Source organism: Podarcis erhardii, assembly GCF_964252035.2.
Source record: "Podarcis erhardii genome assembly, chromosome: 12".
NCBI lineage: Eukaryota > Metazoa > Chordata > Lepidosauria > Squamata > Lacertidae > Podarcis > Podarcis erhardii.
The window spans coordinates 48,343,400-48,368,019 of NC_138513.1; the positions used below are offsets into that span (position 1 = coordinate 48,343,400).

A 24,620-nucleotide genomic window follows, 5' to 3' on the forward strand; every position below is an offset into this window, starting at 1 on the left:
GCGCAAATTACTTGCCTTGCCCCGGGTGCTGACAACCCACGCTACGCCACTGCTCTAAAGGAGTTATCTGGGTCACCAAAAATATCATTCTCAATGAGAAGACAAATTTGTGTTTCGCCTGTATCATTTCAGACTGCAGGTTGAGGCTGAATACAAAATAACAACTCTGTGCAGGTAATACAACCATATCAGGAACAGGATATGGCATGCTAGCTTTCTATGTGCAATGTTTTTTTTCTTATATAGTTGAGCATTCAGTCACATAAGGCCCAATTAGGTGTAATACTTGCAAATAAATTGTATTAATTAGTTTAGATTAATCACAAACAATAATTATACATCTACAAATGGTAGATATTAACGCTTATATTTATACTGTAGTATTGCAAGCTTCCAAGGAAGGTCTTTCTGTTTTGCGATCTATGGCCCAAAATTTGAAAACTGCCCTCACAGGTGAGGGGAGGGGAATGTAAACACATCTTTGGTGTTTTAAGTTTATCCCCTGGCTTCCTCCACTCCCAACCCCCCAATGTTTTTAATGAATCTAATTGAGTTTCTTGAATGGCAGCAAACTGCAGTTTATTATCTCCCTCATCAGGTGATCAATGATTTCATTAATAAGACAGATAACAAGACTGTCATATCATCGACACTGTTATGAAAGATGATCCTGGCATCCCTGCTCCATTTTCCAAGGTCTAGGATTCTCTGTGGCAGCTCTGAATCCATTCAATATTTTCCACAGACAGAGAAAAGTGAAAATCCATTTTGAAACCAATTTCAATTAGGATCCAAAAGCTGTTATCACAGGTGCCGCAGAATGGGTCCGTAAGTGGAAATGTCGCCTATCCATTCTGAAATGAAACCTTATCAGAGGCTACAAAGATGGCTGAGGACAGCCTATCTGTAAATTACTTTTCACCCTGTGTTAACTCAACCCTAGTTCTGTCATATGGAAGCCTTTTCCATCCACTTGTTATAATCTAATGACTAACTAGGCTTTGCACCAGAACTACTTTTATTCCACCCTAGTCTCCCATGCAAACATGGTGACAAATGCAAATAAACCCAAAGGATGCTGGACAAGCCAACATATTTAGTAAGAGCACTTAAAGCTCTCCTACCTCAGGGAGGGGGCAGCAGGGGGGAGGAACAGACTTTCATTCTGAAGTCTGTCTCCACCCATTGCATTCCTGGTGATTTTTCAATTGCAAACTCCAAGGCCCAGTTATTTCATTAATTCAGCACCCAAGTAGCGAGGCTTTTCTCTCACATCTTTCAGTCTCCTTTTAGAAAATTATCCCATGACGGAGGATTTATTCAGTCAAAGACCTCGGACTCTGAGAGGCAACAAAAGAATCAGGAGACTTTCTGGTCCACCTGCCTGGCGAATGATGAGGCAGGGAAAAGCCTCCCCTAGAGAAACCAATCAAACCATTGTGTGGCGCAGTCAGACCTTTTCAACTGTCAAGCCAGGAGAGCAGGAAAAGAGATGAAAGAACTCAGGATGAAGCTACCATTTACAGAACCATGTGGGAATGGTCTCCAAAGATTTAATAATTGGGATGGAACTCAACTTTCTGCAACTAAAGAGAGAAAGCATGTGCATGAGAGGGAAAGAGGGAGAGGGAAAGGGAAAGGGGGGGACAGGGGGGCTCACGTGGGCTGAGAGACAAACTTTTGTGCAATATTTCCTGCAAGGAGAAAAAAAACAAAGGGAGAAATCTTAGAAGAGCCACAACACTTTTGCAGATTTAAAATTGCACTGTTACTCTGAAATACAAATATTGCTGGTGTTGATCAATTAGATTTCCAACAACTTTCCCACTTCATACAACCCCTCACAATGCACACCCGATTTTTTAAAGCTCCCTCATTTTAAAACATTTTAAGTCCAGGCCGACATTTATCCTTTCACAAGATTGTGTACTGAGGTTATCCTTATGTAAATTAGGAAAGGTTTACAAAACTTAACAAATATGAATTAAAAACTTGATGATCACAACTGCACAGTTTCAAATGCACTGGCAACGAGACAATAAATAAATAAGCTTTCCTCCTATGAAAAGGAAGTGTATTAGTGAAGAAGTCTTATTATTCCTCTAACACATTTTGGCAAACATCTTAAGCATCGCTATACACTGAAGCCCCACTAAGAACAGCACAAGGACTTCCTTCAGGGTAAACTTTTTTTGGATTTGGGTGAAAGTATTATTCTACTACATATGGGTGCCTCCAGACCTATATAATTTGGGCACAGGAACATACCAGGTCAGACTATCAGTCAGTCATCTTTTCCCATTACCTTTTTTACACTGAAAGTGCCAGACTGAACCGGGGATCTTCTGTATACACAGCGTCCACCACTGACAGCAGCTCTGACCCTCCCCTGAGCGGTGGGCCTGCTAAGAAGGGCAGCACTCACCACTGTCCTGTATGTCCAGCCTGCTCTCTCTCTCTCCGGCTGGGCTCAGGGAAAACTGTGTGCTTACAGCAGAAGCTGGCTGTGTGCAGTAGTCCTGATAGGTTGGAAATCTCCCTCCCACCATAACTCCCTCCTTGAAGCAGTTTTGCAAAAGTTTAAATATACTCAATTTATTAAAGGTAAAGGACCCCTGACAGTTGTCCAGTCGCGAACGACTCTGGGGTTGCGGCGCTCGTCTCGCTCTATAGGCCGAGGGAATCGGTGTTTGTCCACAGACAGCTTCCGGGTCAGAGCAGCGCACGGAAACGCCGTTTACCTTCCCACCAGAGTGGTACCTATTTATCTACTTGCCCTTTGACGTGCTTTCGAACTGCTAGGTTGGCAGGAGCTGGGACCGAGCAACGGGAGCTCACCTTGTCGCGGGGATTCGAACCGCCGACCTTCCAATCGGCTAAGCCCTAGGCTCAGTGGTTTAGACCACAGCGCCAGCCGTGTCCCTGTCAATTTATTAAGCATGTAATCAAATCTTTCTTTTCGTAACAAATTTAAATGCACAAAGCTCGCCTGGGAAGAAGGGTAAGACAATCTAGTGAATCAATGTTCCATTTGTGCTAGCCAGTACACAGTTTGGGTAAGCCAAGCTCAAGCTGTGGGAGAAAAGGCCACAGCAAATCCAAATTTGCATGTATGTTTGTACACACTCAGCACCTACTGGCAATGCTGCCTCAAAGTGGGTGAGGGCCTTATACAGAGACATAAACGAGGAACCCGTGAATTGTCTTGCGTAGCCATGTTCCACAACTGTGATCTGTTCTTCCAACTTTCCTGACCACACAGATATTCTGGTCCTCATGTGCTGTACCCCAGTAGTCCCCTAACATTTCCTGACAACAGAGAACAGGACCACTGACTCTGCTGTCCTATGACTTGGAAGGGCTCCCATGTTTACTTAGGCAATCTTCATGTAATCTGCCTAGCATAATAATTGAACTAGCCCCCTACTGCCTCCTCTGTTCTGAAGACATGCACACATATCTACTGTGCACAAATTTCGCAACCCCTTTGAGGACAGTAGTGCTGCGGACGGAATTACACAGAAGTTGTTACAGTGGTACCTCGGGTTAATAACTTAATTCGTTCTGGAGTTCTGTTCTTAACCTGAAAGTGTTCTTAACCTGCGACACCACTTTAGCTAATGGGGCCTCCCGCTGCCACCGCACAATTTCTGTTCTCATCCTGAAGCAAAGTTCTTAACCCGAGGTACTATTTCTGGTTAGCAGAGTCTGTAACCTGAAGTGTCTGTAACCTGAAGCGTCTGTAACCCGAGGTACCACTGTACTTGATTAAGAAGAAAATACATTCTGAGACTGTGCTACTTAAAACCTAGACATGGTTCACACTAGCTAGAGATCCTGAATGCAGCCAGAACCAATGAGTGTGTAGACAAGGGACTCAGACTTGGATCTGGAAGACTTGGGTTGAAATTCTATTTCTGCCAGATTCAGTGTGTAGCTTTGAACAAATAACAGACTTGATTTCTCATTTGTAATGTGGGATATTGCATTTGCAGGGCTGCAGAGATCAAAACACAATGGTCCTAAATCCAGCACAGAGACAAGAACACTCCAGCAATGGATTTCAATGGGCTGTGGGCAATATAGTTTGCAGAGCTTGATTTATATCCTTCAGGATTATACAAAGGGAAGGAACAATTCTGCAAAGCACCCTGAACAAAAATGCATAGAAAACTTCTTTTGCTAGAATGCAACTAATAAAAGCTGTGTGCCAATTACATTGCCATTAAACACTTTAACAAGTATTGACCAATTAAGTTGTTGAACAAGACTACACAGTTACAGAGTGAAATGCTATCATAACACAGGCCCACAAAAGGTTCAAAGTGCTGATTCTTGCGAACCATCTCTGAGAGGAAAGAATGCTTAACGCTACAAGAACAACAGCCCACTCCACTGACAAATACATTATTGCCATAATGCTTCCTACCTATAGCAAGACTGAAGTAAAGCTTTGCTATCTTGGTGGTGCAGTGCTAAAACATCATTAAGAAATTCTCACTTCTGGGATGGCTTCACTTGGATCGGTGTTAAATGGAAGCCAATCCCTTGACACAGCATTACTAAGTCATTGAAACTTCAGCTGGTGACAGTGACCTTGCAGCAGAAAATCCCAAAAATTGTACACTTTGAACAGCGTGAGCTCAAAGTCCTGTAGTTCTGAGACTTGGGTTATGGTTGTCATGAAGAACAAAACTGTAAAGAACAGCTACAGGTTTGCCAGGAACCCCTAATAGTCTCCCCTCGATGTCTACACAGCAACATTCTCCAAATGGTCTGCTCTGAGTCACTGAGGTAACCCTACTGCTAGCATATGATGGCCCCGAAGGATTCTTTTAATACCTGCTAAATTATTGGTATTTCATATTCTGGAACTATTCCCATATGCCAGAGTGGTGCTGTTCAAGGCCAACAAGTAAGAAGGTGGTCATTCAGAAATAACTTGCCAAGCAGATAAGGAGCTGGAGCTTCCATGGTCGTTCGGTGTCTCTTTGTGAATGGCACGGCAACAAAAGCAGAGGGAACAGAAAATGCCTTACTCCAGGTACAAGTAAAAAAGGGCTTTCAACCACAATGGCATCTGTGCATGGAAGTGTATATTACTTTATGTTATTTACTGAAGGACAGAGTCTGAATTTTGCACATCTATCATCTATCTATCTATCATCTATAGCTCACACTAGATTTAAGCACAGAGCACCAAACCTCTACTTGGTTTCCTCCAAAACCATTTTCATTTCACAGAATAAAGAAACCAGACAGCATTGGGTTGCTAAAACTGAACAAGTGCTGCATAGCAGGGAAGTCCAAAGGATGAACTGTTTCCACAAAATCTAGCCATTATCTTTTAAATGTCAAGCCAAAATACTACACACGGTTTGCATAATGCAGAATTCTTTTATTTAAATCAAGATTACATACTTATTTTACCTTTTTTGCCTGTACACTAAGGGCCCAAACGATTAACTACAATGGACACATAGTTGCACAGAACAACAAACCCTACCTATAGTCTCCTCTGCCACATCGCTAAGAACTTACAGAAACTTCTATGGGTCCTCACGTCACAATGTTCCTTTCTGCCTCCTTTCTGCAATGTCAGGGACAATGCTAGGCTGCAGCAGACACGGCTGACATGCCATCAAATAGACAGGAGGCCATTGCCTTTTTCAACAGCAGCCCTGTGCAGATCTGGCTCTGGTCCAAAGCAACTCACTTTTTGAAATTCAATATGCTGTACCAATGCTGGTGAAGAGGTAAGCGATCGCGTATGTCTTATCACTACACACTGAACAGAAATGTGTGGTGTTGGCATATAACTAGAAAAATGCACAAACCACTTCACCTAATTGCCACTCCTTTCCAAAAGAGAAAGAATCAATTGCTTGAGCGTTCATACTGACAACATCCACAAAGCTGAATGTCTGGGCTGGCCCATTCTGAACTGCAGGGTTCTGTAGCTGGACCCACTGGCATCACAGGCAAATATCTGACTAACAACCTCCTTTGAACTCCAGCTTCTCACCAGGACATCAAATATTTTACTTCAAGTAGGAGTCAGGTTGTCCAACCCAAAAACAAAGGGGGCAATGTGATAATACCTTCCCCTCTTGTGTTCTTGACAGCAGGAATTCATTCATTCATACACACACACACACACACACACACAGAGAGAGAGAGAGAGAGAGAGAGAGAGAGAGAGAGAGAGAGAGAGAATACTATTTCTATGAAGCAAAGTTCCACCCAATATGTCTTTCTTTAAAAATCCTCAAAATGGCTCCTCTTCTAAAAAGACTAAAATAGACAACGGATATTCTTGCCCTTTTTCATCTATTCTGCCTGGTTTCCTGTTACTTCATCATAAAGACAGCAATTTCTGTTTTCTATCACATTAAAGTGTGTTCTCAATAACTATCTGATTCTGATAAAGGTAGTCAAAGGCCACAACCTACATATGTTTTTAATTAGTCTTCTTTCTTTTTTTTTCTTCCTTTAAGACAGAATAATAGGTTAATAAGGAATATCAGATTACACTAGAGACAGGTTCCTGGGTCAAAAACTAGACAAAACATACCCAACGGAATCTGTCTGTCAAACAACTGAAGAGCTTCTCTGCTAATACTTGCAGAATTTCCAACAGTTTAAATGGGGGGGGCATGTCCTCAATCAGAACTACCAATATGGGTGAAACTCTGTTGATTAAGCTTTTATTTGTTATTTTAAAAGAACCAAGCCTGCAATTCTGGGACCAAAACAATGCATGAAAAGCATACAGAGGTTGTCAGCAAGACAGCAGAGTGGAGTGAAATGCCACATGCCGCCCCCCCCCCCCCCCCCGTCCATGTATTTACGTTGTCTCACCATCTCAAGTAAGAGAAGAGATTTAAAGAGAGCAGAAGCCCCACAGACACAGGAGGATCACAATGCCAATGGAGACCTGCAAAACCCCAAATGCAAGTAATCTGTTATGTCCTGATCATAAAATTATTTAATGGAGTTAATCTTACTTATTTTTAAATATGTTTTTATTAATTACACTGCTAAATATAAAATATATTTTTTTAAAAAGAAATAAAATCCCAGTAATTGGCTCCGATTCCTGTTCTGCATCTTACACACTTCAGGCCATGTGGCATACATGCTGCTGATTTCATAAACATGTGAAGCAGTCAAAAGAAATTGCTGAACCTTTGGCCAAACTTTGCACTGGTGACTACAGAAACAGTAACATAATCATATAATCAACATTATAAAAAAATTCCTTCCAGTAGCACCTTAAAGACCAACTAAGTTAGTTCTAGGTATGAGCTTTCGTGTGCTACTGGAAGGAATTTTTTTATTTTGTGTTGACTATGGCAGACCAACACGGCTACCTATCTATATAATCAACATTGTTATGCTCATACATAAAACAGCAATGTGTATTAAAATATGGCCATAACGATAAGCTGCACCCAGATGAGTGGCCTGCTGGCTACGCCCTGCCTTCATTTTCCTTGGCCCCTCGTCCCTCTCTCGCCTGTTTGCTGCTTTCTTCTATCTGCACCTGCTGCTTTTAACCTGGTCAGCCTTACTCAGCTGTAGACCAAATCCATGCCCATCTCATCGATATACCTGTAAAGTACAGCTGCCTTTGCCCCTTAGTAAATGGTGTGTAGGTTGTTGTGCATGCAAATAGGTCTGAGATCTCAAGCTATTAAATCTCAAAAGAAGTGACCTGCTTCCTCTGACCTAAAGCTACAGGACTTCTGCTTGTAATTTATTCCATGGAAATCTCCCTCAACTTCATGGTTTGGTCAGTCTCTGTTCTTGGGCAACTTTTCATCTGATCATTGTGCAAATTAAAAATAGCAAAAACAAAAAAACCCAAGCAAATAATAGCAAGAGCAACAAGCTACAAAAAGTTCATTCAGATTTCAATATAAATGCAGCTTTAATGCTTTGCCATTACCTAATAGAGGCAATTAAAAAAATATTGTAAGCATGCTTTAATTTTTCTGCAAAAAGAGCAACGAATTCATCTATGCCTGTTTTCAAACTTCTAACCAAGGCCAGTATTCACCCTTTTATAGAAATTTCAGCCTGGAGCAGATTTTAATGGCAAAGTAACTGAAATTAAGATTTTATAATGGAAATGCTGGCAGCTCTTGAACACTTATGGTGCTATTTTAACTCAAGAGCTTAGCTTGTGGTTAGCCAAGCCCAATGCCAATAAGGGTATAAGATTTGATATTCCTAGATTTTCAGGAAACTGGAACTCCAGGGTATTGGTGGGTTTATCTGCATGAGAAATCCACATTTTCATAATACAAATTACTTGGAAGAATCTTGTGTGCCTGAACCCTACTTATACAGGGTGGGTGGGTGGGTGCATGTGCTTGGAGAGTTTTGTCCTTCTGCATCCCCAAATTCTGTCTTCCTGAGATTTTAAAGAGCTTTGAGAGAATGGTACAGAAGCTCATTCTCCAGCCTCTGTGCTATTTGATTTTCACTGGTGATTGTTTTTATTATTTACTGCCGCCTTTTTGTTGCATTTCTTAACAGTGATATAATAAACTTTTTTGTTATGATTTTCATCCATTATATTAGCTGCCTTGCATACTTACTTCTGAGTGGAGAGGAAGGCAATACAAATATTGAAATAAAATAAAGAAATTGCCTTGCTGGTACACATTCCGTCTCCAACAAGGGACAGCCAGACACCTCTGGAAGCCCACAAGAATGGGATAAAGATTACCTTCCCTCACTTGTCCTCAGCACCTGGTAATCAGAGATATAGTGCCTCTGAACATGAAGATTCCATTAAACTCCAATGACTAACATCCATTGGTAGACGTATCCCCCTTGAATCATGCTTAAATCTTTTTAACACCATCTCAGCTAGCAGCTATCGCATCCCTTCAAATAGTTCTAAACTTCTTTTTAAAAAACTTAAAGAGGGGAGGTTACTGCATGATCAGAAGTTCTGCATAAACCCCAAGAATATTTCGGCTTGTTTCACCATACAGGCCTCTTAGTAAGTGGTAGAGCACCTAAAAAATGGCAGTATACTGACACCTGTCACTCAAGTAATATGTTACCCTGCAAAATCTGTAAATGTGTGTGCTGTCCTAAAAAAGAAAGACACTGTTTTCAGATCTGGACAGGTTTATGAGGTGATGCAGGTTCTGCTGAAAGATGCATGCAGGGACTTATTTGGCAAACATGCCAGTAGTCATTCAGAACAACCTCGCCTTGTTTCTTTGCTTTATTTAATCTATCAAAAGAGAAATCAGAAGCATTTTGTGTGACTAGGCCTTCCAGTAAATAGCTACAATTTGTTTGTTTTAATAATAAAAAGAGCCCTATATGTTTGCACAGGGCATATTTTATCAGCTGGCATAGATCTACACCAATACTGCAGAGGAGAAATTCAAATTAAACTGCAAGACAGACATTTCATTTATGTAAAATAAGTCACTCTTAGTCTGCCAACATTAGCTGCAGTAATTAAAGAACTGTGAAAATATGAAAGGAAATATTAATTTTCAGTCTTTGGAAATGCATAAAATACTGGTATCATTCTCTCCCCCTGCTCCTCAGCCCAGCATAGTTTTGCTTGATGGGAATCATGATTCAGGGCCCCTCCCAAATAGGCTAGGGAGGGACACCGTTTATGGAACAGTTGTTCCATGCACAAAATCCCCATGGGTTCACATTTTGTCCTACTCAGGCTCCCAAGGACCCAATCCCATAAGGGACCAATCCCATTCCATGAGGAAAGCAAAGGAATCCAGCACGGAAAGATAGTGGACGCTCAGATTAACCAGCAACATAACATTGTCCTCATGGACATTTTAATGCTGGTATGAATCCATGTCAGAGTGCCGCATGTGGTATTAAGTCACCTGGAGCACATGCTTAAGACTCATTCGCCCTGGCATGAGATCAACAGTATTTTGATATCAGGACTTTCCAAACTTAGCGCGTTTTTAATTGCCTAAATCAAAGCCACAATAAAGGTGACGTTTCCAATATTATATGTACCAATAAGGTGCCAGGCAGCTTCCAAATATAATAAACAAAAGCTGTTCTCATAGATAGAAAAGATGGTATTTAATATTTTCTCTCTTTGGAATATAGTAACGCACCAAAAAGTAATAAAATGGTGACCTTACGTGAAAAACAAGTAAAAAAACTAGTGCCTAGTGGTCAACCTAATAAAGCTTTAGGTGGTTAATCCACAGATTGAAATGATTAACCATCTTCTGCTGTACATCAGACATGGGCAGGTGGTAGATTAGGAGCTATTGGTATATCCCAGGGTGATTTGTAGTAGATCTACAAAGTTTTCTGACTCCTAATAGTCATAACAACAGGAAGGAAAATTGAAAGGGAAGGAATTAACTGCCAAATAATTTACCTCTCAGGCAAATTGTTCCTCAAGTGTAAAAAAAGAGTATTTGTTTGTTGCCTTTCACCAGAACTTTGTGCAGCTTTGCTGGATAGCTCTGTGTTATTAGCAAGTCAGATGCAGATTTGTATTTCTATATTCAGGCTCGTGGGGGATAAGTGAGGCTACGCTCTAAGTCACCGTTCTGTACTAGGCTCCATCCCCAGCTACTGTTTTGCAGTTGGCTTCTGTTAGTGGTCCTCAGTGTTCCAGCAAAACAATAAATAAATAAAGTATATCTCATAAACCTGAAGTCTGCCTGCCCCTGCTATACATATCTACTCAGAATTAGGACCACTGAGTCTAAGTGTGCATAGGATTGCAGCCTAAAGCCTTGTTATTAGCTATGAGGAAGATAATGTGGGCACACATCAGCAAAATCTTAAACACTTTTAGAGCCCATGAATTTCGGTGCAAGAGAGTTAGATTTTGTCTCAGCTTAAAGCAGAGCCATTACAGTAAATCCAAACAAACAGGATTGCATGATTAAAACTCAACTCTATTAAGTTTCGCCCCACAAGCTAGAAAAATCCCAGATGTGTGATCATCCAGGCTGAGGACGGTGATGTATGGATTTCTCCCACATATAGAAAAGCGTGCAGCTGAAGGCTATGTGAAAGGAGAGAGGGGATTATTTACAAATACTAAGATAAGGACATAAGGCCAAATATCGCTGGATCAAACGCTGATCAAGGCCATCATCCTGTTTCCCACAGTGGTCAACCAGATATACCTCAGGGACACTTAGGAGGACATGAAGGAAACAGTTCTTCCCTGATACTCTTCCCCATAAACCGGTGTCCTGAGGCTCTAAGCCTGGAGGCCACTGATAGCTACCAACTTACAAAGGCACAGAGGAACAGACTATTGCCATAGTTTGCGTTAATTCCATAGTTTAACTGAACACTGTGTAAAGAAGTATTTCCTTTAAGTCCTATCACCTGAATAACTTCATCATTTGGTTAACATTGGGGTGAGTCCCAAAACTTAAACATACAATTTGGCATTGCTGCAGGAAAAAATGTCTCAAACACTTTTATACTAATAATGTTTTACTTGTATAAATCATTTTTCCTCTGAGAGTCTAGGGCTACTATATATGCATTAATAAATTCAAATTCACACCTCACCAAAGGTAATTAATATCCTTGTTAAACCCATTCCTGATTACACAGGTGTCCGACACAACTATGGCACAGCGCACCCACCAAGACCTTTACTTATGCCTTCAGGCATGCGGCTGTGTAGCTGCTGTGGCCAATAGGTACCAGACTATATTCCTGAGGGAAAATCATGCCCAGCAGCCCTAAATCTTAGTTCATGTTAATCAAAATAACTATACTGGCCAAGATCCAAAGACCTGCTTAAACTCGCACAAAATGGCTTGGCTCACGGTAATATTTTAAGGCTGCAAGCCTACACATACATTCCTGAGACTTACTTCTGAGTAGACATGCTTAGCATTTCTCTGTTAGTGCAGTTGAAGGTCTCGGTCCAGAAACAATTCTTCTGTTCGGCACTCTGGCAGCCAGCTTTCTCCTTTTACTAAGGGCTCTTTCACACATTTTAGAAAGGACCAGCCGTGAGAGATTTGCCATGTCTTGTGTCTTGCGTCCAAAGGAGGATTCCTCTGTGCAAACACATGGGGCCCACATGGCTGGGATCTGGGAGGGCTGGTCTGGAGAAAGGTCTGACAGCTAACAGGATCTCCAACATGATAAACGCCAGCTGTCTCTGTATGTGGGCGCATTCCTAAGAAATATTCATTACAAGAAATGGATGAGGTAAAATCATTCTGTGGTGACTTTACCTTAACGAAAAGCGCCATGTGAACTTTCCCTCATTCAAGTTCCTATCAGACATATCTGTTTATTTCTGTCTGTACAAACCCAGTGCTCCCTCCTTGTTTATTAACTTGACGCTGCAAGCTACTGTATCCTGGAGTTGGCAAACTGCATGTGCATTTGGCAAAGTTTTAAAATATGGTTGTGAATTTTTTTTCAATCTTATTTTTGAAATCGTTTTATAAACCACATTGAGGTTTCTTACAATCAAGCAGTATATAAATTTCATTGAATAAATAAATAAATAGTGGCTTTGACTCCCCAATTCAAAATGCATCCCAGCCACTGGTGACTCAGGTAATAAACCATCGCTCTCTCAGTTCCAAACACCCCCCTGCCATTCCTACCTGCAATATCTAACTGGCTTATCTTACAAAAATTGTAAGGATTACTGATATAATGTATATAAACACTTTGAACACTCAGAATGCTACGTGCAAATACTAATAATTATTAGGAATGTATGCATGATACACCACCAAGGTTAGAAGTACCATACTCAAGGTATACGAGTACAACTGGCTTTTCATTCCTAAATGCTTGGAGGCATGATCAAGCAAAGTAGCCCAGAAGAGCTCCTACATAGGTCACTGTGGAAGCAGAAAGCCCCCTTTAGTTTATTTAGAGCCACTTCTGGTTGTTTGGAGCATGCATAGGGCCAGAACATGAATGTGATTTATGTAGGTAAATAAAACTGAATCAAGCATACTTGATTCAAGTAGAAGAAAAATACAACACTGAACACGTTTCTTGAGAGCTTGCATATTTTCATTCTGCAGTTGCAACTGATGAACTAGGCCAGGCTTCCTCAACCTCGGCCCTCCAGATGTTTTGAGACTACAATTCTGATCATCCATGACCACTGGTCCTGCTGGCTGGGGATCATGGGAGTTGTAGGCCAAAAACATCTGGAGGGCCGAGGTTGAGGAAGACTGAACTAGGCCCACAAAGGTATGCCACACTAACTATTATTCTCTAAAGTGCCACCGGACTCCTGTTACTTACGTTGTAAGTAGCACACATGGTATAACTGTTATTTGCTCCACTGCTCTGTGAGCATGCCATGAAAGGAACAGGGGCCACCCGACCATCCATTGGTGCTACCAACACGATGTTCTGCACATCTGTAGGGCTTCAAAACATACAGCTTCCAATATACAGGAATGGAGTTTCAATGTGCACGATGGGTCAGTGCATCTGACTGTTTATCAGAAGATTGGTGGTTCAAGACCCCCCAGGGACAACTATCGGCAAGATTCCTGCACTGGAAGGGGTTGGACTAAATGACCCTGACCAAGGGTGTGTTTCTATGATCTGTGATCATCACTGCTGGTCCACAGGACTGTCAAGGATCAATACAAAGGGTATGAGTTTCAGGTCCACCTCACTGTTCTAGAGACACATCTAACCACCAGGATGAGAAGCACTGCTGTGTGTCATATTACCAATTTCACACAGTGCGGCTGCAGTACTGCCTATCCATTGGATCAGCCACAGATTTTTCAAGAAATCTTCCACAAGTTTTATTATTTGCATAAACCTTTCATTCAGTTGATACACAATATAAAAGACAGACAGGGATAGTACAAAACAAATAAAAAAAACTGGTTCATTATCAGTCTCAAGTAAGCATTACAATATTGTACCATTCAGCAAGTAAGAAGAATGCGTATTATTGTGGCATATTACAGGTGAGTGGAGGCACCCAACTTATCCTGTATGGTTTTAAATGATATTCAGAGATCTGATAGGTACCCTCAAGAAAATCATAGGACACTAGATCAGAGAGTGAGCTGCTACGTTTACTTCTAAAACTACACCTCCGACAGAAGTTATATTCTTTTTTCCTTCCTTTCTTCTTACTATTTTGTGAAGCAAAGGTGGTTCAGTCGCTACAACAGAGGTTTTGAACAATGACCTTAGTCTTTTTCAATTTAATCGGGAAGTGGGGGGGAAAGGAAAAGCTTCGTCAGTGTGCATGTCAAATTACCAAGCGAGCAAAGGCACTCTGGAGGGAACCAAGTAAATTTCTGCAAACTATATATTTACATTTCTTTAAAAGAGCATGTTTTCTTTATAAGTTAACTGTTTCACAGTGAGTGGTTAAAGAAATCCATGAGGAGATTTTGAAGAGAGGATGTTTACAATGAGAGTTGAAAGAAAGAAAGAAAGAAAGAAAGAAGGAAAGAAAGAAAGCCGTTAATTTTTGACAAGGTCACTTTTGTCTCTCTTGCACTAACCAATTACAGTGGTATCTCGGGTTAAGCACTTAATTCGTTCTGGAGGTCCGTTCTTAACCTGAAACTGTTCTTAACCTGAAGCACCACGTTACATAATGGGGCCTCCTGCTGCCGCTGCGCCGCCAGAGCGCGATTTCTGTTCTTATCCTGAAGCAACGTTCTTAACTCGAGGTAATATTCCTGGGTTAGCAGAGTCTGTAACCTGAAGCGTATGTAACCCGAGGTACCACTGTATCTAATTAGGGTAAACAATTTTCAACGTAAACCACAAGGCATTTGCATACTTTCCAAGCTAATCACAATTCTTTTCCAAAAAGCCACAACAGGTACTTCCATAATAAATAACATCACTATTTACAGTTCAAATTAGATAATTTGGAGAAAAATACAAGGTTTGGTACCAGAAAAGGGGTCTCTTTCTGTCTCTCTCTCTATATATATGTGTGTGTGTATATATATATATATGTGTGTGTGTGTGTGTGTGTGTGTGTGTATATGTGTGTGTGTGTGTGTGTATATATATATATATATATATATATATGCGCGCACACATGTTCCCATTCCCATCTCCTCTGCCTGCTAGCTGGCTTTAGCCTCATCTCCGAATGAATGCTGAATCCAGGTGCAAAAGCTCAATTCACAAGGAATGCAGCACACATTAAATGACTGCAGGTTTGGCTGCTAGTAAATCCCTGCTGTTACTCACCATTGGATGTTGTGCTGGAGGCAACGGCTTTCTCACTGACATCTGTTCGAGTGGAGCATTTCACTATAGGATTCTCAACTTTTTTCTTCTCACCCGTGGTAGAGCTATGGGACTGGGCTTCCATGATGACTTCTCATTACTTCAGCTCTCTTCACACTAATACCTGAATAAAACAATAAAACCATAAAACTTCAAAACAGGAGCAGAAGGGGGTGAAGAGCCCAAACAAAAACTCAGCCACATTTCTCACCCAGAGGATGCTGTATATCGACACTAGTAAGCTACAGAACATATCACAAAGCTCAACAAATCAACCTTAATTTATCACTTTTGTACCTCATTCTTCCTCCAAGAAGGTAACAACCTTGGGAGGTAGTTGGGTTGTGAAAGTGTACAACTAGCACAAGATCAATAAGCTATCTTAATTTATTTCACTTAAGTTGCAATTCTAAAACTGTGGAAAGACCATTGGATATTGCGCATGTGCCACTCTGATGGTGGGGAAAGAGGTCTGTTGATAGAACGGCACTCGCACGGCCAGAAGCCCCAGAAGCTCGGGGGGGGGGGGGAGAGAGAGAGAGAGAGTGTCCTACTGGCACTGAAGTCAAAACAGGGGGCTTCAGGGGGCTTCCAGGGGCAGCCAAGAAGACACAGAATTCTAAGTCCCCTCGTTCCCCCAACATGCCCCCCAAACAGGTCCTAAACTACACCAGCCCTGGAGCTGGAACAGTTTGTTGCCTCTCACGGATTGTCACAGGAGGGGAAAGCAAGGAACACCCCACCTACCACCTTGCAGTTGCTCCGCCACAGAATCTCCCCACCATCACAGACTCCCCACCATTCAGACCCACAACCAAGTTTTCGGTTGCACTTGGGGACAAACTTCTTAAATTTCTTCCATAGATCTGAATAGTGATAGTGCTGCCGTTGTGTCACAGTATTAGGCCCCATCCCATCTGATGAAGACCAGTAGCCAAGAAGAAGACACAAGATGACTGGGTGGAGATTCAAACTCAGGTGCCCCAAAGCCATATCCAACACTAACTCTATTTTCTAAGTCTGCCATCCTCAATGTGCTACACAGAAACAAGTAACTTAAATCCATTAGAATTTACTTCCAAGCAGTATGGAAGGAACTCAAAATTTTACAGGAAGTTTGGTTATGTTCACAGACACACAGACACACACACACACACACACACACATTGCGCCCAAAAGCAACTGAGATTTCTGGTAGAAAGCCAACACTTCCCTTCCACTAATGTCATCCTAGCCTGGAATTATACAGCAGGAGCTGAACTGATCATCCATGTGACTGTAAATCCAAATATTTAAACTTCAGCATTTACATCAGTCCAGTGAAACTGCAGTGAATTATATCTTCAAGGTTGATTCATGTAAACAGTTCGTTTTGTCTATTTTAGAAATGTAACTCGGAAAAGGGTTATTAGTGCAGCACACCTGTGAAAAACCAGAGGGGGGTGGGGGAGCATGATTGCTAGTAACCATGGAATCTCTTTCTCTTAACAACCCTAAAATGAAAGTCACCAAAGGTAACAAATAATGTTTTCCTCCCTCTCACCATCTAGTTTTGGGGTCATTTGTTGCTGCTCGCCATTCATCCTTTTTAAATCTGCTCCTCCTTCTTTCTGGAGTTCCAGCATCCACACATTATAAATTCAGAGAATTCTCTGTGCAGCTGTGAAATAACAGCAAACTACCACCTATAAGTGGCTTACTGGGTGAGGGTACCAGGCAAGTGGGTCACTGCGGCTTCCCAAGAGGGGAAGGCAGGTTCATGTACTCCTGCTTCTGGGTTTGCGTCACACCAACCTCCCCTCCACCACATCCTCTCGGTAAGCAACACACAGCAATCTGTTCAAGTAAGCTTTACAAAACATAATCATGGGCTTGGAACCATTACAATATGGGAAAAACCTGAACATTACACCCTAACCATTCCATGCTGCCACCATGACATGTTGCTTGCTTTAAAAAAAAAAACGACAGCAAGCAACAAAATTAGCTGCATTTTAAGAGCTCTGTCTAACTCACACACAGACTCAGACACACAAGATGAAGGCTTAAGTTATACCACCAGACCTTCTAAGCCAACGGTGGGGAACATCTAGCCCATGGGCCTAAATAGGCCCATCAGATCTCCCCATTTGTCCCTCGAGGCTATTTCAACCAAACCAGGCCCACCGGACCTCATACAGACCATAAAGGTGTGGCAGTGCTAAAAGGAAGTCTGCTGACTGGCAGCACCTACAAGACACTGTGCATCTGGTTCTCAAGCTCCAACTATCAGCTGATGACCAGGGCTTGAGAAGCCTGCTGCAGAGTTCTCCGCAAAACCCAATAATCATCTGGCGGTTGGCACTTTGCAGGCTTTGACTTTGCTTGCACAGTTCAATTTCGAACTATACAAGCAAAAATGGGTGGCCCCATCCACTTGTCTAAATTGGCCCATGGTGGGAGGGGGAAATAAGGATCCAGCCCACTGCCCCAGTCCAGTTCCCTACCCAATCTAGGACTTGCACTAGTTTCCATCACTTTTCACTCTGAGGGATACAGATGTCTCTAATTATTATATCATCATCTGTGCCCTCAGCTCCTTGCAAATGAACTTTCGGTGGCAGATTGGAATACATCCTAGTCGGCTAGAGCCCTTCTGCATCTCCTTGCCAACTGGTCTACTCAAGAGTTCACACACCAAGCAGCCACAAAGCAGCCTGGAGTACTTACTTTCCAACCTCAACACAATTGTCATTGGCAGCACAACTCCATCTAGGAAATGGTTAAAGTCTGCTCAGGTATTGTACATCATGGGGGAAGTGAAACACTTAGAATCACAGAATCACAGAATTGGAAGGGACCCTGAGGATCATCTAGTCCAACTGCCTGCAATGCAGAAATCTGCAGCTGTGCCATACAGGGATTGAACCTCCAACCTTGGCTAATCAGTAATTCCCCAGGGACAGTGCCAGGATAAACAGCTGGTGCTGTTTATAATACTTAACATAATAAACTAGTCAGGAAAGCAAGTCGCCCCATCTTCTGCCACATAAGGCAAGCGTGGCTACACTGGGATCCTTCCCTGGTTATCGGCTTAGATGCGATCTCTGTCTGCTACAGCCGCATCCTTGCTGCTGGCTGATTCACCTCTTCTCTCACACACGCCTCAAGTCACAGCACAGATACATGCTGGAAAGGGCAAGAAGAATATGCAAACTATTTAATGCAAGAATTAATCAACACAAGTTTTTCCCCCCACTTTTGAATGCTCCTCCACAGACAAAACTCCACACAAGTTTGTTTAAAAACAAAAACACCCCAGCATAATTGGAAGAGAAGTTTTAGATCAGTCTTTTCCAAAGCCTTACATTGACCTCTAGCTCCCGGCCAACCGGGACACCAGGGTGGATAAAAATCAATGATTTTGTAAAAAAAAATTAAAAATCCATTTTATTTATTTAAATCAGATTTTTTTATTTAAATTGGATTTTTTTAAATAACATTCTTTTGGAGAAAAAAAAATCTTTCTAAGGATAGTTTTCTATTTATGTTACATTATAGTCCAAAGGCTATTCATCAGGAAATAAGAATTTGTTTTTAATTATGTAGCATGAGGCTTTATATGCAATGTTTAAAATTTTTGGTAAATGAATTCCATTAATCCATTCAAAATGTCATGCTCTTCGAGAGGTTTGTGTAAGATTATTTGGGGCAGTTTTTCTAAGGAGAAGATATTATCACAGATGCTTGTTTTTGCAGTTCTCCAAAGTGTGAATTTGTGTCTGCAAAGATAACATGCCTTTTCTTCACAGGAAAAATGTTACAAAATAAACATACAGAGTTGAGGAAAAACCTTAATCCCATTGTGCCTTTGCAAATTTATATCAACCCCCTTACCTCTTAAATGCTAAGTTCCAAGAGGTTCAATGAATAGATGGTTTGGAGTGGAATAGATCTGCACAAGTAGCTAAGTGTGAAGCAGTAAAAATGAAAGTGCAGTCTTGTGAGCAGAATACTCCACAAGTCTTGGGATCTTTGTGTAATAATTGTGCAAGTCAGTTGCATGTCTGTGCAACTCAGACTTGAGGCAAGTGCTGAGGGCTTTTCAGGGCTGGCAAACTCTTCCCAATCCCACTGGGTTCCAACCACTGCACTCACACTTAAGTGTACAGAATAGGCACCTGAATGTAGACGCAAATCCATTGGGGTGGTGGAGGAAATAGTAACTGGGATCTGTAAGTCCTTGGCGAGACCTTGAAGTGCTTGCCAGTCAACTAATAAGAGTTCACAGGTTCCAGGCCCTTCTTCCCAATTGTAAATATTAAGATTGCACCAGCAAGAATGAGTCTTTCTGTTAAAAAAAAATTATTTAAATCAAGTCTTACTGACTAGTGATTTAAATCGTGATTTAAATCATGATTTAAATCGATATGATTTAAATCAAATCTACCCTGCGAGACACACACGTGAGGGCCAGAGAAAACGCATGCTCCCCTTGGTTTTATTTTGCATCTCTCTAGAGAGGCCAGCTGCACACTGAGAACCATTGTACTTACAAGTTCTGCTTAGTCTGATAATTGACACATGGACCACAAACTTTTTTATTAAGAAAAGCAGTGCTTTGCATTCATCTAGCTTGTTCAGTGCTTGAGGCAATTTACATTTATTAACAATAAATTAGGAATCTACCATGCAAATTAAAACTGGACCAGAACATGGAATTTTCACTATGGGAGGGAGTGAAACCTTAAATCCAGCTTTCTCCCAGCCTGTCCAGAGGGCTGAAGCAGGCAGGTCTTGGGGAAACAGTTATAGAAGCAAATTAGGGCTTTGACTTTAGTGTCAAATATTGGAACAATAAGGCAGGCTTCAAAGAAGAAAAATGCTATTGGTGAGTCGAAGTAGAGAAATGCCTGAGATCTGATGACCTCCAAAACCATTCACGTTTTCTCCCCCCCACCTGCCATCCTTGTCTATGACAGTAAAGAAACACAGTTTAAATGTTGTTATTTTATATGAGATAAAAAGAAATGCAAAGGGAGAACGAATTCTCCATGCACACACAAAGCATCTACATAATGTGAGAATATTGAGGGTTATCTCTGAGGCACCTGAAAGACAAAGGTGGCACCACGAGCTTTGCCAAATGGGTTCACAGGATCACATCAACTGTACTGTACGCATCCGCAGTGGTTAAAAACCACTCTAAAACTGATTTAACTTTCACACCTTTCTCCAAAGAACCATGGAAACAGTAGCATTTTGAGGCTTTATTTATTTTATTTTTGTTTTACAATTCTGTTTATTTTATAGAACAATTTCTAGGCTTCTTTGGCTGGGATAATGAACTGCTCTGCAAACCGCTGCCACAAAATGTAGGCACACCCTCTGATTCCTATCTAAAAGATGCCACCAACAGCTATGCTGCAGCACATTCACAACACATATTTTCTGACAATGGCCAGTTATAGACAAAAGTTCGCCATCAAATCACCCAGCTCTTTACCTGGGAATGCTCAGCTGCACGTAGCTTGAAGATCAAGAAATCCAAAAGTTTACTTTATAAAACAGCTCACCTAACTTCCCCTTAAAAGGAAACTTCAATTTTCAAAGTTTGTCCAGTCTAATGTCACCTGTTTGATTGCATGAGACAGTTCGAATGAGTTGTGTACACTGCTGTTAAGCAGTGTGAAGTCTAGCGTTGGAAACTCTCACCCACTTTCTTTTATGAGTTCTTTCAACTTGCCTAAGAGAGTAGCCGTCATCAGGCTGGTGCTCACCAGAGGCTTTGGGCTACAACTCCATTTGCTAGGCAATAACCATTTCAGAATATAGGTGAGAGTTTGAACATTTCGAAAAACCACCCATATGAACAGAAGTCTGCACATACAAAGCTTGTCTCCCATTGAGTTGGTTTTATATTTGTGTGTTTGTAATCATAAATCATACAGTCGTAGACTGTACAGTCCTGCAAAACATGAATCACATGACTGGTCTCACTACATCTCCCAACTATGAATCACTCGTTTATTTTAGTAAGAAAAATTTTCCATAAGGCACCAGATTTTGTCAATTTCAAAAAAATTCCCCGGTTCCACATATACCTTAAATTTTAAGGCAACAACCTTTTAACTAAGTTGCCATTTCAGAGGTTACATATTCTCACGGATGAAATCAGATGACAGTGCCTTGAAATACACGAATCTGCTTCCCTGAATTTTTAGTCTTGATATTTAGACACATGGGATACCATGTATACCGGAGTTTATTCAGTCACTCAACAAAAATAACTCCGTTTCAGGCATCCAGAATCTCTGCCAATGAGCAAAAAAAAGGCATTGGTATTATCAATGAACTTTTGGACAGTTTGCTCATTTAAAACCTATTAAATTTTCATTCCATTAAAATTGTTTGGGTAGTTAAAACATAGAATCATAGAGTTGGAAGGTGCCCTGAGGCTCATCTAGTCCAACCCCCTGCAATGCGGGAATCTCAAGATGCCGTCGCCCATCCAATTTGAAACCATAACAGACCCTGCTTAGCTTTGCACATGTGCTAGCAGTTTTGTTGCTGCACCACCAGTACTTTAAAACACATTAAGACTACTTTTAGCTAGGTTTTAGATTTTAACGTCAGTTTATAATATCTCTCACAGTATACTTGGTTTTCACTACCACAATATTACTTACTAGGAGCCAACATGACCCACCTCAGCTTCATAGGAATAGCTGTGGTTTGAACCACACTGCAGACACATAGGCAAAGGATAAGAGCATTTTGTCCACTGCCTTAGCAATGCTTTAGTGTCATCCCCCCCCCCTTTGCTTTGTTTTAATTGCATTTGTATAGAACCACTCAGTTTCTAACCAGGTTTCTTGGTCCTACTGCATATTTTGTAGCCCCTTAAAATAACTGGCAGGCCCAGGCAATGCTTCCTCCAAGCCCCTCTCCTTCATCCAGAGCTTCAGTGCTGCCTTGTTAACCCAGGTAAATGGCGGGGAGGTGTTCTCTGACCACTCCAGAGCTCCATGGGGGATGGAGGGAGAGGCGGTGAAGCACAGCTTGGGATCCTTGTGCTCAAATCATACTCCCCAAAAGAATTTCAAATTCCATGTTCAATTTCATTATGAAAAGGTGTGATGAAGCTACTTGATTTGCTAAATACATTCTGATCATCACGTCTAGATTTCAAAGAATTCAAAATGTTTAAATGAATGCAAAATTTTAAAGGGGCAAAAAGGATCCATGGGGCAGCAGGATAGGGAACAATGTAGGGGTGTTCTGTTTTGTTTTTGTTAAAACCCCTTAATACACACACCCTGCAGTCACTGGGAGACCTGTTCAAAGTCCTCTCTTTGATGAGCTCTCAAAGGATATTATTACCTGCCATGGAAGCTCTCGTCTCCCTCCAAAAAACAACAACAACAACAAAAGGGGCTGCAGAAAACTCTTGACATTCCCCAGATACAACTGAGTGTGAACACACCTAAGGAGCAACTCATAAAGTTTTCTGCCCTGGAAGTAAAAAATGTTTATCCTAAAGCAAGAATGTCAGAAACTGCTCAATGAAGGAACACGATAGATCTTACCTTATCCATAGCTACTCTTACCCTCAACCCAAGAAAGAGCAAAGGGCACCTATCCTCGCAACACTCCACCGTTGAAAAGAGAGGGACTTTAACATATTTCAGCATCTCAGTGCTCACACCAATGAACATGCCCTAACCCTGATCCAGATTGCTAGAAGGATCTGGAAAACCTGTTGCATTATTGTCCATCCTGCACCAATTTAAACGCAAACAGTGAATCTATTCTTTTCAGTAATGGCATACTGGACAACTATTATATAATTCTGTGTTGTCAAGACCAACTTCTCCAAATCCAGCATGTGAAATGGCAGACTTTCCTCTGCATGGTGTTTTAGTGCTGATTTGCATGTATTTGCATGAAAGTGCAACAACAACCAGAAGCATCTACTATCCTAAAGCTCAGAGTGTTCACTTCCAGAGACCCAAGTCAAGGGGCTGAATGTGAAGAATGGGAAATATTTAGCAACTCACACTAACGAAAAAATGACAAGGCATCCAAAAGCCTTCCTAAAAGACAAAATAGGGTAAAATCAGAGACAATGATGATACCATAAAAGCAGGAATGATTGGAACACATATGTATCAGGATAATAGATATCTGAACAATCCTCCTCTTAAATGACAGTAGCAGTAAGTCTATCTGTTTTTCAAGGCTGCTGGAGTAACGATTATTTACATAACAATTAAGGAACCAAAAGCAAAGGTATTACCCCCCCCCATAACACATAATCTATCAGATTTTGCAGAATGATGGTGGGGAGGAAGATGACATTGCTTCTCTTCACATTTGAAATTTCGAATCAGCACCTCCCTGATACTTCTTTCCTTCTTTCAATGCTACACATGCATCTTTCAGAGTTAACCTTGCTTTTATTATTATTCTTAGATTTTGAAACAAAATTATCAACACAAGCACATATAAAATACAATAAAAATGATTTGTGTAATAAATGAGAATAAAAGCAAAAAAATAAAACGCAGATACAGAGGGAAAGAAAAAACAGAGAACAGCTGGGGGGAAATTCTGTATTCAATTGTCACATATGATAAGAAAAAGTTGAGAGTTTATTGAGAACTGAATCCGAACCGTTATTTCAAAGACTGGGGCGCTAGGGTTTTGAGTTACTGTCCCTTGCCTACATATGCATGAGAATGATGGCAGCCAGGAGAAAAACGCACAACCCTGAACTTTCATAGGTAAAACAGAGGGATAAACATTCCTCTGTGAAAGCAAACAGTCATGGTCTTTTCCCATTCAACCATGCCTGATTCTTTTGCGATTTTCCCGCAGGCTTGAGCCCATTCAGCAAATTAATCTGAGCCCCACTTTCAAGCTAATCCCTCTCAGGCCAGCAACCTGCCTGCAGGTGCACCTCTGCTTCTCAAAGCGTCAACATGCAAGCTTGCACCACTTTGTGGTTACTGGAATGATGGTACAGGCAAGTTGTCAGACCACGATCTCTGAAAAAAGGAAAATGGGTGACTCATTTGAATGGATACAAAAATAATAAATAATGCAAAAAACGCTACTTGTTACGTCTGTGTATTAATATACAGTTAAGGCATTTCATTCTGCACGCATCTATAAGTTGTACTTTCAGGGATCCACAAATTTTGGCTTAAGGTGGCCATCGTTGACTCTGACCCTCTCCTATGGAGAATGTGTGTGGTAGCTTTAGAGCTTCTCCAAGTGCAGCAATGGGGCAAGCTACTGCCCTCCTCCCTAGCTCCAAGCTACATGAAAGGGGTGGTGTGGCAAGCTACTGGGACCTAGACACCCGACCTCTTGAT

The 24,620-nt window shown here is 41.3% G+C and overlaps 1 protein-coding gene across 4 annotated transcripts in view; it reads right to left on the minus strand.

Annotated features, from left to right (window-relative positions):
• GLI3 (GLI family zinc finger 3) overlaps window positions 1-24,620 on the minus strand; it is a 240,194-nt gene that overhangs the window by 199,418 nt on the left and 16,156 nt on the right. For all 4 annotated transcript variants that reach the window (XM_081834713.1, XM_081834716.1, XM_081834715.1 and 1 more), the window contains exon 2: window positions 15,223-15,385. In XM_081834713.1, the coding sequence (XP_081690839.1) occupies window positions 15,223-15,346 (124 nt within the window). In that variant the 5' untranslated portion in view covers window positions 15,347-15,385. The remainder of the gene's footprint in view (window positions 1-15,222; window positions 15,386-24,620) is intronic.